This window comes from Elaeis guineensis, chromosome 14 (genome assembly GCF_000442705.2).
Source record: "Elaeis guineensis isolate ETL-2024a chromosome 14, EG11, whole genome shotgun sequence".
NCBI classification, from domain to species: Eukaryota; Viridiplantae; Streptophyta; class Magnoliopsida; order Arecales; family Arecaceae; genus Elaeis; species Elaeis guineensis.
The window spans coordinates 13055152-13071110 of NC_026006.2; the positions used below are offsets into that span (position 1 = coordinate 13055152).

The 15959-nt window shown below is 34.6% G+C and overlaps 1 protein-coding gene across 1 annotated transcript; it reads left to right on the forward strand.

Annotated features, from left to right (window-relative positions):
- Positions 1–9514: 9514 nt before the first annotated feature.
- LOC140853770 (uncharacterized) lies at positions 9515–10023 on the forward strand. The gene is made up of 2 exons (XM_073248716.1): positions 9515–9887; positions 9989–10023. The coding sequence occupies exons 1-2, from the start codon at positions 9515–9517 to the stop codon at positions 10021–10023; spliced, it is 408 nt and encodes a 135-aa protein (XP_073104817.1).
- Positions 10024–15959: the final 5936 nt, after the last annotated feature.

Genomic DNA, 15959 nt, shown 5'->3' on the forward strand with positions numbered 1-15959 from the left:
TGAATAAATTTCGAAAAAATTTAAAATTTTGGGAGAAGGAATTTTGCTCAAAGATAGGTTGTGAGAATGATAATCTTGAGCTTTTAGGACCAAGAGAGATGATGGAAATTGATCTCAAATCGATTCCTTGGAAATGGAGAAACACTTAGGCATAAGAATCAAGAATTCCTAGATTTCTCCTAATTTCACAGAATCTATCTTCGCTAAGGGCCTATGTAAAGATATCAGCTAATTGATTTTCAGTGCAAACATATTCAAGAGTTATATCTTTATTTTGAACATGTTCTCTTATAAAATGATGTCTTATTTCAATATGCTTAGACCTTGAATGTTGAATTGGATTTTTAGTTAGATTTATGGCACTTGTGTTATCACATCTTATGGGTGTTTCATTAAGTTTGATTCCAAAGTCTTCGAGTTGTTGCTTAATCCATAAGATTTGAGCACAATAACTTCCGACTGCAATGTATTCAGCCTCAGTCGTAGACAGTGCTACCGAATTTTATTTCTTGCTAAACCAGGAGATTAGGTTAACTCCAAGAAATTGGCAAGTTCCACTTGTGCTTTTTCTATCTAATCTACATCTAGCAAAATCAGCATCTGAATATCCTAATAAATCAATTAATGTGTCCTTAGAGTACCATAACCCTAGAGTTTGAGTACCATTCAAGTATCTAAGGATTCTTTTAACAGCATTCAAATGAGATTCTTTAGGATTAGATTGATATCTAGCACACAAACAAATACTAAACATGATATCAGGCCTACTTGCAGTTAAATATAATAAAGAGCCAATCATACCTCTATAGTATTTTAAGTCTACACATTTATCTTCTTCATCCTTGTCAAGCTTACATGAGGGGCTCATTTGTGTGCCAATTGCTTTGGAGTTCTCCATTCCAAATTTTTGAGTAATTCCTTGGTGTACTTGCTTTGGATGATAGAGATTCTTTCTTTTGTTTGTTTGATTTGGAGTCCAAGGAAGAAAGTGAGTTCTCCCATCATGCTCATTTCGAACTCCCCCTGCATGAGCTTAGCAAAGTCTTGACAAAGAGATTCATTAGTAGACCCAAAAATTATGTCATCAACATAAATTTGTATTACTAACATATCATTTTGATTTCTTTTAATAAAGAGGGTTGTATCTACATTACCTTTTGAAAAATCATTATTTAGTAAAAATTTGCTTAGCCTATCATACCAAGCTCTAGGTGCTTGTTTTAATCCATATAAAGCTTTATTTAATTTAAAAACATGATTAAAAAAAGCTTGATTTTCAAATCCTGGGGGTTGTTCTACATAGACTTCTTCAGCAATATATCCATTCAAAAATGTACTTTTGACATTCATTTGAAATAATTTGAATTTCATAAAGCAAGCATATGTAAGTAGAAGTCTAATGGCTTCTAATCTAGCAACAGGTGCAAAGGTCTCATCAAAATCAATTCCTTCTTCTTGATTATAACTTTTAGCAACCAATCTTGCTTTATTTCTTATTACATTACCATGTTTATCTAATTTATTCCTAAAGACTCATTTTGTGCCAATTATTAAATAATTTTTAGGTCTTGATACTAAAGTCCAAATATTATTTCTTTCAAATTGATTAAGTTCCTCTTGCATTGCATTAAACCAATTATGATCATTTTCAGCTTCTTCAATAGTTTTTGGTTCAAGATGAGATACAAAAGCACAATGATTAAATACATCTCTAAGTGAAGAACGAGTTTTTACCCCATGCATAGAATCACCAATAATCAACTCCTTAGGGTGATTGTGAACATACCTCCATTCCTTGGGTAGGTCATTTGTACCTTGAGGTTGTTCTTGAATTTTTTCACCTCTCTCATCTTGTTTGTCTTCTTGTTTCTCATCCTCTTGAGTTGTTGAATCTTTCAGAGTGATCTCCTTCATTCCTTCTATTAGAGGATCTGCATCATCAACACCCTCATTCTTCCTTGAAGGAAGATCGTTAGATTCATCAAAAACAACATGTATGGACTCCTCTACTACTAAAGTTCTTTTGTTAAAAACTCTAAAAGCTTTACTAGTGGAGGAGTAACCAAGAAAGATCGTTTCATCTGATTTTGCATCAAATTTACCAAGTCTTTCTTTGCCATTATTTAGTACAAAACATCGGCAACCAAAAACATGAAAATATGCAATATTCGATTTTCTTTCTTTCCAAAGTTCATAGGGGGTTTCTTTAAAATTTGTCTAATCAAAGCACGATTTAAAATGTAACATGCTGTGTTAATTGCTTCCACCCAAAAATATCTTGGAAGGTTGCTTTCACAAAGTATGGTACGGGCCATTTCTTTTAAGATTCTGTTTTTCCTTTCAACTACCCCATTTTGTTGGGGTGTCCTAGGAGCAGAGAAGTTATGGCCAATTCCATTTTCATCATAAAAGTTTTCAAAGTCTTGATTTTCAAATTCAGTTCCATGATCGCTTCGAATATTTTGAATTGAAAATCCTTTTTCATTAGTGACTTTCCGGTAAAATTTAGTGAAAATATGAAAAGTTTCATCTTCGTATGCTAAAAAGAAAACCCAAGTAAAATGAGAGTAATCATCTATAATTACAAAACCATATCGTTTTCCTCCTAGACTAGTGGTTCTAGTTGGTCCAAATAAGTCCATATGCAAAAGCTCTAAAGGTCTAGAAGTTGAAACAATATTTTTGGATTTAAATGAAACTCTTGTTTGTTTACCTAGTTGGCATGCATCACAAATTCTATCTTTTTCAAAATTCAGTTTAGGCAAGCCAAGAACTAATTCTTTCTTAATTAATTTTGAAAGAGAATGCATACTAATGTGTGCAAGTCTACGATGCCAAAGCCAACTAGTCTCATTAACTTTAGCATTCAAGGATACTAGGCATTGCATGTTTATTTTGGCTAAATCATTTAAATCTACCGTATAAACATTGCCATGTCTGTGTCCAATAAATTTAATGCCATCATTAATAGGACTAGTTACAATGCAAACAGATGATTCAAAAACAACTTTATATCCTTTATCACAAAATTGACTAATGCTTAGTAAATTATGCTTTAAACCATTAACTAACAAAATATTTTCAATGTATTTGGAGGGAGTGATACCAATGTTACCTATACCGATGATCTTTCCTTTGCCATTATCTCCAAAGGTGACCATCCCTCTATCCTTAGCATCAAGCATGATGAATTATGATTCATCACCAGTCATGTGTCTCGAGCATCCACTGTCAAGATACCATTTCCTGCTTCCTCCTTGGGATGCTAGACACACCTCATTTTCGTGTGCCATAAGGCACAGGTTGGCTTGTTCGGTTGAGGTTTTCTCATCGGAGCTTGAGTCATCACTCGCACTCCATGTGGCCATCATGGCCTTCTTCTTGAACTTCTTGGGACCTTTCTTCAGTTGTGGACATTCGGATTTGAAGTGTCCCGGCTTCTTGCACTCGTAGCAGATAAGGGGTTGGTCTTTCTGTTTTTCTTTGCTTTGTTCTCCTTTTGTGAATGGCCTCTTCCTCATCCCCTGTTTCTTTTTTATCAAAAATTTCTTAAATCTTTGGGTGATGAGTGCCATCTTTTCATCCTGTTCTTCATCTTCAGTGTCATCAGTTTCTTCATCAGGAGGAGCTGTGGATTTGAGGGCAATGGTTCATTTCTTTTTGACTTCTTCCTCTTGATGTTGCTTCATGCTTAACTCATGAGTCATCAAAGATCCAAGAAGCTCTTCTAGAGGTAGAGTGTTCAAGTCCTTGGCTTCTTGGATGGCAGTCACTTTGGCTTCCCTAGTTCTTGGCAAGGACCTGAGAATCTTTCTTACAAGCTCACTGTTAGTATAGGACTTACCAAGACTCTTTAAACCATTAATGATATCAGTAAAATGAGTAAACATTACAGTTATGGACTCATCATGCTCCATTTTAAACAATTCATATTTATGCACAAGCATGTTTATTTTAGACTCTTTTACTTGATTGGTTCCCTCATGGGTTACTTCTAACCTATCCCATATTTCTTTAGCAGATGAACAAGTAGAAATGCGATTAAATTCGTTTGCATCAAGAGCACAATAAAGAACATTCATTGCTTTAGCATTTAATTGGGCCATTTTCTTATCAACCTCATCCCATTCTTTCTCGGGTTGGTTGATTCCTCACCATCTATAATTTTAGTGGGTGTGTGAGGACTGTTCACTATGATACTCCACATATCATAGTCGAGTGCTTGTATGAATATTTTCATCCGAGCTTTCCAATAGGTGTAATTAGACCCATTAAAAAGTGGAGGTCAGTTGGTGGATTGCCCCTCGGCAAGAGAAGTGCCGATGTGGGTTGCCATAGATCTTTGGCTCTTTGATTGTTTAGATCAAAGAAGGGCTAGAGCACCAGGCTCTGATACCACTTGTTGCCCAGCTATGCAACCCAAGAGGGGGGGGTGAATTGGGTTTCTAAAAATTTTAAGCTTAACTAATGACTTATGAAAAATGCTCGTCAATAGCTAAATGAATGAGAAGAATAAACTTAATTCAAGACTAATTGCCAAAAGCAAGAATGCAAGGAAATAATGAAGAGTCAAAGAGAAGCAATTATGCACATCACAAACAAAAAGATTTATAGTGGTTCGGTGCCAACCTTGCACCTACATCCACTCTTCAAGCTCCTACTTGAGAATTCCAATCCACTAATCTTGTATTCAACCCGAATAAAAATGTCGAAAACTCTGACTCTAGCTATCTCAAGCTAGACCACTTGTTTTTCGGATACAAGCCAACCCAATACACTTCGATTCTAGGTTCGGATCAACCTTCTCTTATTTTGGAACCCCTCCAAAACAAAAACAATCACTCAAACTGAGTAAAACAATTTATAGCACAAATAAGTACAAAGAAAGCTCCTTTAATGAGCGAATATAACTTTAAATACACTTTACTCAGGAGAAGAAGACCCTTTTTGGATTTCCTCAAAGTGGTTGGAGACTTGAATGTGCACTTGAGGAGTTGGTGAGCTTGGTTTAAAGGCTTCTTCAAAGCTTTGAATGAACTCTTGATAAGGGCTGAAAAGTTGGCTTGAAAAACCCTTTTTCAAATTCTCTCTTTTGAATGCTCTTGAATGCTCTCTTGAATGCTCTTCAAATCTCTTTTTTTCTTACTTGTTTCCCACCTTTTGGATCCTTTTATAGCTTTAAGAAATAGAGAAAAATATTCTAGGCTGAAAAAGAGCCGTTAGACCATATTAAATGAGCATTAAAAATATATAAAATGGGTTAAAAACTAGTCGTTGCGGAGAAATCCCGTCATAGGGGTCGACTCATGGGTCGACTCATGCCTGGGGGTCGACTCATGGGTCGACCTCTGTGGTTGAATACCAGAAAATAGGGTTCTATAATTTTTGGCCTAAAAACTGCAGGGGTCGACTCATGGGTCGACTCATGCCTTGAGGGTCGACTCATGGGTCGACTCACAAGTTGTGCCAAGCCAAAAATTCTGCGTGTCAAACAGCTCATTGTGCCATGAGCTGACTCATGGGTCGACTCATGGATTTCAAACATGCATAACTTTAAAAATACAAGTCCAAAAACAATAAAATTTTTATCAATGGATCACAAATCTTTTGTTCTATTATTTAATACTTTCAAATCAGGATTTTGGTAAAATTATGATTTTGCCCCTGAAGAGCAATGGGTCTTTTTCAAATGAAAATTATTAGTACCCCTTCAACTGCTTTGTAATCATCAAAATCAATCTAAGGAGCAACAATCTGATTATCAGAGATAAGAGTTCCTTCAAGTAGAAGGACTCTTATCCATGATACGTCGATCAGCACCCTGATCTGCACGTGTGCAACCAAAGAAGGGATGTTTTCACATCCCTTCTCAAATTAAAAAAATCCTCAAAAATCCATGTGGATTATTGATTCAATCTAAATTCCAAAAAGTCAAAACTAGTGATAAGATTCTCATGGAAGGATGCTATCCTCGCACCTCTTCATGCGAGTGCTGATCACCACGTGCGCAGGCATTAGGACCGACTTATGGCATCCGTTTGTCATCCAGATAAGTCTGAAAAAATTATACAAAAATTATCAAAAATATCTTATCAAATATAGAATATTATCATTAAAAATTATTCTAATTTGAAAGCATTTGATAGGGAGAAATACTCTCCAAATCATGGAGAGATGCGACGCTTTTGCATGTGTGTGCGAGACATCCTTCTTTTTTCAATTTTTTCTCTTCTTCAAAAATTCTAGAAAAAATATATCTCATACTTTGAGATATGTATCAAAGGATGTAGGGTGATGTGAGCTATCACACATAATTTTAATCTCATAAAAAATAATATTTTTTCTTTTGGCCATGCCAATACTTGTACGCAGAACCTGTTTTGCACCAAGAGTCCACCACAACTTGAACTCTTCATAATTGGTGTTAACATGGGATGTGGTGCCCCAATTTGGGCTGCTTCCAAGTGACATATCTTGACCCAAATGTCTACCAAATTGGGCTAGCTAATTAGCAAGGTATGGGACCAAATTAGTCTCCAAACGAGCAAGGGTTTCCACACGTGCTAGCATGCTTACTAGAACCCTGATTGAATCCAAAATTACAATCAACCTTTTTCAAAAGGGTCCTTGGCCAATTTTTATATGTGTGTGATCCATTGGGTTCCACATCTAGCTGGCAGTAGGTCCGAGTATAAGTTGACCAAATTTGATTAGATTTCAATCTAATTGATTTAGGTCCAATCGAGCTAACCCGAGCGCAATAATTAGAATCATTTTTAATTGGCAATCAAATTAAACTCTTTAATTCGATCAAAAATTTATAAGTCAAGATTGATATCTAGCAATGTATCATGACTATCCAGAAGATATAAAATTTGATAAAAATACCAAATATACCCTTCAGTGGTAAATTACCATGCAATTCAATCGATTGATCATCCTTGCACCTTGAATATGTTCATGAGTATGGAATCATGTCAAACTCAAACACATATTCATATCGATTCTTAATTAACCAATAATGACTCCAATGAAGAAGCATTAGAAACTCTTTTAAATCTTCTTCCTACTTTTGACCAAAAGACTTTTCTGAGTCATCTAGGATTGAGAATACACAGGATGCGATCTCCTCTTACTAGGAGTGATCGATTCCATATTGACCTACTCACAACCTTCATACACACTCCACCATATCCAGAACACCCCGTACATATCTTAATACCATGCCTGGGTATGATCCAAAATATGGGTTCATGTGCACAAGATTCTGTGGTGGTTTCAAGTCTAAGGATCACTTGCACAACTCTCACTTAGAGAACCATCTTTGACATGTAAATAAGGCTTCCATTAGATGTTCTCTTTCATCAAGTCAATTCAGTGAACTCATTTCTGAAATGAGCACCTATGTCCTTGTATTAATGTCTCACACAAGTGACTAGTAAGATCTGCCACCCTCTTCATTGAGCATACATAGAATGTGCCAGTCTATCTGGAACATTAATCTCTGATTCAATGCTCCTACGATCAGAAATATTTAGGATTAGGATTTTAAGATTTTAGATCTCACTAGCATGACCCATTCATGTCTTCTAAAATTATTATCCTAATCTTTGGGGTTCATCATAATCTTAGACATATTAAGATGCAGCTAATATGATGAATCAATGTCTCAAATAATAAATATCATTTCATGAGTTGAAAAATTTTAAAGAAAGTCCCATCACAACACACTTACGATTGGCTTATAGGGCACTCTTCTTTCAAGGAGGGTGTTCAAGAAAACACAAGAGTGTTGTGCTACCCAAATTAGAGAAGAATAGTCTTGAAGGAGCTTGTGTCTTGATCCAGTCTCTGTGTGGATCACCATTGGAGGGCGAACGCTTGGGTGCCTAGTGAAAGTTCTATCAAAATTTTTTGGATTTAGCGATCAGGTATTCTTCTATATCTTCTGTAGTGTCATGCATGTTTGGATATCTGATTGTTAATCACCAAGGAGGTTTTAACTTAGGGTATGATAATTATGATTTTATTACGCAAAGTTATGAAATTCATACTTCCACTGTGCTATCATAACCCAACAGTGATATCAGAGCCAATCTTGATTGGTTCAATTATATGAGCATGTCTATATATAGAATTATATATACATGCGAGTTGCATGCATATGATATACTATATGTGTTATATTATGTAAATAACTTTGTTATGATTTATTTAATATATATTTGTTAGATCATAATCATGTAGTTAAATTTTTAAGGATGTGCTTGTGACCACTAAAGCCCTCATAAAAAATTATATTAAGTCACAGTGATCAGAACCAGTGGCTAACCAATTCTTGAGTCGATTAATCAATTGGTATCTAGGCAAGTGTTAAAGGTGGTTCTTTAATTGGTTTCGTTGATTGACTTAACTAATTTATTGGTGTCTAAGAAAAGCAACGGAGAGAACCCCACATACTTATCTGACCAATTGGGTTAGTCTAAATCTTGAATTTGGTCTGCTCAGTGTTTATTACACTACTAAAGCCTTCCTTCATGCTAAGATGATTATTATTTTAAGAATCATAGTAAGTTTGTTGTGCTATCCACAAAACTTACTATGGGACTAATATAATAAAATCTTGGTGCATTATGAATGCTTATGGCATATTTGAATTATTATTGCTTTGTTGTGCTATCCACAAGAGCAATATTAATTTCAAATATGGCTATATAGAAATGAAGGGTTTGACTTAACTAAAATATTATGGTTTGTTGTGCTATCTACAAGACTATAAATATTTTAGAGGCAGTTTATGTTGAGAATATAATTGGAAAAGTTTTCCTACCTTTGATCTCACTGAAGTTTGTTGTGCTATCCACAAGACTTCTTTAAGGAATAAAGATCTCAACCCCACTAAGAGATCGATTTAGGATTTCTCGTCTATCATAGAGAGGGCTACGATATATAATAAAATAGTGAGAGCAATAACTAGAATAAAAAGATCTCATCTAGTTATATATGTCACCATGAATCGTCTGCTTATATGATTATTCTTAATTCTTGTAGATTAAAACTCTACATTATGGCTACTTCACTCTCACTACATTGCATCCTTGATGCAAATAAGCTGACTGATCCCAATTATGTGGACTAGCTGAGAAACTTGCATATAATGCTTATGCAAGAAAAGTTGTCTTACATTCTGGACACACCTGACCCTAGTCCAGTCAGTGAAGATGCTTCAAAGGAGGAAAAGGCCACATATAAGATGTGACAAAATGATAGCATGGTTGTTAAATGTATAATGTTGGCCTCCATGAGTAATGAATTATAGAGGCAACATGAGGAAATGGATGCTTCTTTCATACTGCTCAATTTAAAAGAGCTATATAGAGAACAGAGCCGAACTGCTAGATATGAATTATCTAAGTAGTTGTTTCGGGCTTGGATGACTGAGGGAACTCCAGTTCAAAATCATGTACTGAAGATGATTGACTTGATCATCAAATTAGGTCAATTAGGATTCACCATGGATGCAGAACTCAGTCAAGATCTAATCCTCCAGTCTCTCCCAGAATCATTCTCCCAGTTTGTGGTGAATTACCATATAAACAAACTAGATATTTTCCTGCTAGAGCTATTAAATATGTTGAAAATAGCTAAAAATCATATAAAGGGAGAAAGAGGTCCACTTCTTATGGTGGATAAAAATAAATATGGCAGGAAGGGTTCAAAGAAAGGAAAGAAATTGAACCCTAAAAGAAGCACCTTCAAGAAGAAGAAGGCAAAGCATGTCCCTGCAGATATGACATGTTATCACTATGGCAAGACGGGACATTGGAAAAGAAATTGCAAGAGTTTTCTTGCAAAGATGAAAGAAAATGCAAGTGTGGCACACAAAGGTATATATATGATACATACTATATTTTCACTAAGTTCTTCAGCAAGTAATTCATGGGTATTGGATACCGTATGTGGTTCTCATATTTGCAATTCGTTGTAGGGGTTACAGAGAATCAAAGGGCTGAAGAAAAGTGAGTTCAAGCTTTTCGGTGTTAGTGGAAAATCAATCTCTACTGAAGCTGTGGGAACTTACCTGCTGGAGCTACCATCAAAAAAAACTCTAGAATTAGAAAAATATTATTATATGCCAAAGATTTTGAGAAATATCATATCTGTACCTCTTTTAATATAATGTGGATATGAAATAAAATTTATAGGCAGTGGTTGCTCTATATTTCATGCAAATGAATTATTTGGCAATGGATATTTTGATAATGGTCTTCTAATTCTATTACTTAATAAAAATATTTTTTATATTCATGAAAATATAAAAAGAAAGAGAGAAGATATAAATATGTCATTTCTCTGGCATTGCCGTCTTGGTCATATTGGTGAGTCAAGGATAATCAAGTTGTACAAAGAGAAATTCTTTGAACCATATGATTTTGAATCATATGAAACTTGTGAATCTTGTCTCATGAGAAAAATAATCAAGACTCCATTCTCTGGACATGAAAAAAGGGTAAATAAGTTATTAGCCTTAGTACATTCAGATGTATGTGGGCCCATGACAACTTTAGCTAGAGAAAGATATTCCTATTTTATTACTTTTACAGATGACTTATCAAGATATGGATATGTGTACCTCATGGAACATAAATTCGATGCATTTGATAAGTTTAAGGAATATCAAAAGATGGTTGAAAAACAAATTGGAAAAGATATTAAAGTCCTTCGATCTAATCGAGGTGGCGAGTATTTATCCAGTGAATTTTTTGATCATCTTAAAGGATAAGGAATTCTCTCTGAATAGACACCTCCTTATACGCCACAGTTGAATAGTGTAGCAGAAAGGAGGAATCGTACTCTTATGGAAATGGTACGGTCTATGATGTGCTATGCTGATCTTCCAATATCTTTCCAAGGATATGCCTTGGAAACTGCTGCATATATTCTTAATAGAGTGCCTTCAAAATCAGGACCTAACACTCCATATGAATTATGGAACAGTAGGAAGCCCAGTCTTAAACATCTCAAAATATGGGGCTGTCCTACTTATGTTAAAAATATTTTTGGACATAAGCTAGGTGCAAGGTCGGACAATTATTTATTTGTAGGATATCCTAAGAAAATTAGAGGATATTATTTCTACCACCCTACTAAACAAAAGGTAATTGTCAGTAGGCATGCCATATTCTTGAAAAAAAAATTCATCCAAGAAGGAGGCAGTGGAAAGAATATTGAACTCAAGGAATTTCAAGACCTATAAAGTGTTCTAGAATTACCAACGAAAGTTTCTCAACCAGAAGTACCTAGTAATGTGGTACATCCAAAATTTACACCTCCTCTCCGAAGGTCAGATAGAGTGCATTATGCACCCTTAAGATATGGTTTCATCATAAAAAATGATAATGAGACTAGTATCATTCAAGATAATGATCCATTGACTTATTCGGAAGCCGTCATGAGTGAAGACTCTGACAAGTGGCTCGATGCTATGAAATCTGAAATGGACTCAATGTATTCCAACCAAGTGTGGACACTAGTTGATGCACCTGAGGGTGTAACCCCAATAGGATGCAAGTGGGTCTTCAAAAAGAAGATCGGAGCAGATGGCCAAATTGAAACCTACAAAGCTAGGTTAGTGGCAAAATGTTTCAGACAAAAGCAAGGGATTGATTATAATGAAACTTTTTCACCAGTGGCTATGCTGAAGTCTATACGGATTTTACTTGCTGTAGCTGCATTCTATGATTACGAAATCTGACAGATGGATGTCAAGACTATCTTTCTTAATGGTAATCTTGAGGAAGAGGTTTATATGACTCAGCCAGAAAGTTTTGTCTCCAATAGGAGGCCAAACCAGGTATGCAAGCTTAAAAGATCTATTTATGGATTAAAGCAGGCATCAAAGAATTGAAATATCCGATTTGATATGACAGTCAAAGAGTTTGGCGTCATAAAAAATATGGATGAACCATGTGTATATAAGAAGGCTAGTGGGAGTGCTTTGGTCTTCTTAGTATTATATGTCGATGACATACTATTGATTGGGAATGATATCCCAATACTCCAGTCAATCAAAACTTGGCTATCTAATAAGTTTTTCATAAAAAATTGGGGTGAAGCATCCTACATTTTGGGTATAAAGATCTATAGAGATAGATCTAAAAGAATGTTAGGTTTATCCCAATCTAGGTACATTGACTTAGTATTGAAGAGATTCAACATGGAGGGAAGTAAAAGAGGTTACTTATCTATAAGTCAAGGCATACATTTCTCTAAGAAAACATGTCCAAAGACATCGAAAGAAAGAGAAAGAATGAATTCTATCCCTTATGCTTTGACAGTAGGATCTATTATGTATGCCATATTATGTACTAGGCCTGATGTGGCTTATGCATTAGGCATAGTCAGTAGGTATCAAGCTGATCCAGAAGAAGATCATTGGAAAGATGTGAAAAATATTCTTAAGTATCTGAGAAAAACTAAAGATATTTTTTTAATATATGGAGGATCAGAATTAAAGCTAGAAGGATATACAGATTTTAGTTTTCAATCCGATCTAGATGATAGCAAATCAATTTTAGGATATATTTTTACCCTGAATGGAGAAGCAGTGAGTTGGAAGAGTTCGAAGCAGCAAACAGTAGCTAACTCAACTACTGAAGCAGAGTACATTGCTGCTAGTGAAGCTGCTAAGGAAGCTGTTTGGATGAAGAAATTCATCATGGAGTTAGGAGTTATTCCTGCGATTGAAGGACTAGTGTCTCTTTATTGTGACAATACTGATACTGTTATTCAAGCTAAAGAATCAAGATCTCATCATAGATCAAAGTACATCCTCAGACGCTTCCATCTTGTTCGAGAGATTATCGAAAGACAAGATGTTATATTAGAATGAGTAGAAACTAAGAATAATATAGCAGACCTATTCACTAAGGCATTATCACAGCAACTGTTTGATCGCTATCTTGATTGTATGGGATTAAAATACAAAAGTGATTGGCTTTAGTGCAAGTGGGAGATTAAAAGAACAAGTGCCCTACAAGCCAATCACAAGGGTTATATGATGGGACTTATTCAAATATTCTTCCAATTTATGTAAAGATATTTATTTTTGATATAAATAAAAATGAGGTATTTTTTATTCATCATTTCAGTTACATCTTTTTATATTAAGGATTATGATGAACCTCATAGATTAGGATAATGATTTTAGAGGACATGAATGAGTCATGCCTGTGAGATCTAAAATCCTAAAATCCTAATCTTAAATATTTTTGGTCGTAAGAATGTTGAGTTGGAGATCAATGTTCGGAAAGACTGGCACATCCTTTGTATGCTCAATAGAGAGGATGGCTGATCTCATAAGCCACTTATGTGGGAACACTGATACAAAGGTGTGGATGCTCATTAAGGAATGAGTTCACTAAATTAACCCACCAATAGAGAATATCTTATGAAGTCTTACTTACATGTCAAAAGATAATTCTCTAAGTGGGAGTTGTGCAAATAGTCCTTAGACCTGAGACCACTATGGAATCTTGTACATATGAATTCATATTTTGGTTCACACTCAAACATGATATTAAATCATGTACGAGATGTTCTAAATATGATGGAGTGTGTATGAAGATTGTGAGTAGGTCAACAAGGAATTGATCACTCTTAGTAAGAAGAGATGACATCCTATGTATTCTTTTCTCTTGATAAACTCAGGAAGACTTTGGTCAAAGAAAATGAATGTTAGATAGGGATTCTAGTGCTTCATTAGAGTTATCATTGATTGATAAAGAATCAATAAGAATATGTATTGAGTTTGACATGATTCCATACTCATAAACATATTCAGGATGCAGGATGATCAAAGGACTGGGTTGCACGGTAACTTACCACTGAAGGGTATATTTGATTTTTTCAATCAAATTTTATATTTTTTAGATAGTTATGATATATTACTAGACATCAATCTATACTTGTGAGTTTGATCAAATTAAAGGTTTAATTTGATCATAATTAGATAGGGTTCTAATTGCTGAGTTTAGGTTAGCTTGTTTCGAACCTAAATTGATTAGAAAGGTTCTAATCAAATTTAATCCACTTGCATCTGGACCTACTGCTAGCTAGATGAGAAATTTAATGAGTTACACATAAAAGAGACTAATCAAGGATCTAATTGGATTAGATTAAGTTTGCAGAGTTAACATGCTAGCACATGTTGCAAACACTAGCTCTTAAAATCGAATCGATTTTGATTTCGGTTCTAATTTGAATAGAATTGAGTTAATTAAGCTCATGATTTATTTGGGTCTAATTTAGGTTATCCAAATATTGGCACCTAATTGAATTCCTCTTATTTGGTTTGGCCTAATTGGATTGGGTTAGCTTTGACTTGGTGTTATGGATAGATATGGACTAAAGAGTCCATTTGGTTATGGACTCTTAACCAAACACCCATGCCACCTTATTTTTAAGTTTTTCCATGCCTAAAAAAGCTAAATGGTACCTCCAATATGAGCCCTTGGATGGCATGAGGCATTGATATGTGGTGGAGAAGGAGGGCACCACAAATTGATGCTACGCGACTCTTCAAAAACACCGATAAAAGACCGCATAGACTCCTTCTGCTTTAAGTCTCTTAGACACCACTTATATCAGATAATCTTTTGATTTTTATATATTTAAGGAAAGAGTTTCTATGTGTAAAAATTTGAAAATAATCTGATTAACGAAAAGATGCTTATCACATCTTTTATTGGGTGTGTGCGAAAGAAGAATAAAACGTCATATCTAATAAGAGAGTTTCACCTGCAGAAGGACTCTTATCAGATATGATTTTTGCTCTATTTAAAATGTGGAAAGACCTCTGAAATTTGATTTGGGGCATGTGGATTGGATAACACCCATTGATAGGCATCTCCACGCTAATTATAAATAGCGTGGAGTCTCCGGTGTTTTGGTATTCAGAAGTCTATCTCTTCTTTCTTACATTCATCTCTAGTTTGTCCAATTTCTTTCTTCCTTCCCTTGTTAGGACAAGTCCAAATATAGTAAGGGCAAGTTCGAATTAGGACAAGGGCTTAGGAAGATAGTAAAAGAAGATAAAGAGATAGGAGGCCCTTGTAGTGTCTACATCACTAATCAATCTAAGTCTGAAATTCAATAAGACCAAATTGGCCAGGTAAGTAGGTAGGAGGCTCCCTATAACTTTTCTTAGACACCAACAGAGTTGGCCAGATCAGCATACGGACCTAATTAGAAAATCACCATTCACACTTTTCTCGACATCAATTGATCTAAAAAATTTGACTTTAAAATTGAAAGTAAATCTCGATATTACAACTTAATATAATTTTTACAAGAGACTTTAAACTAGTCTTGGCACATCCTAACTACAACTACACAAAATGTACACTACAAATTAAGCATTTTGACATACTTCAACTATTTATAATAGCAATCATATAATCATGCTAAAAAAATATATATAAAGGTGTAATTAAGATCAAAACATATGACAAGCATATTGAAGAAATATAGCAAACCCTAATCACATTAGGCATGCATTACACCCTTAACAATGCATCAATTTAAGCATCATACTACCATGATAATATAAATTTTAAAATTATCATAAATTTATAATTTAATAACTAAAATTTAACATCATGTTATATGTAAAGTTAAAAATAATTTTTGAGTTTAAAAGATTGATGCTAAAAAGTCAACACAAAATTTTAGCAGGATATGCACAAGAACGATTCTATGCTACAATTTTATACTTGTTTGATCGAATCAGATAAGGATGGCTCTGATACCACTATTAAATTTTGACCACATAGTGAAAAGATATTTTTAAATTTTTAAAATCATACAAATCAATAGTTTTATCAAATAAACCTATCGAGCCAGAATCCAAACCCTAAAATCACTTTGTCGATATCAATAAAACAAAAACAAGCATGCAA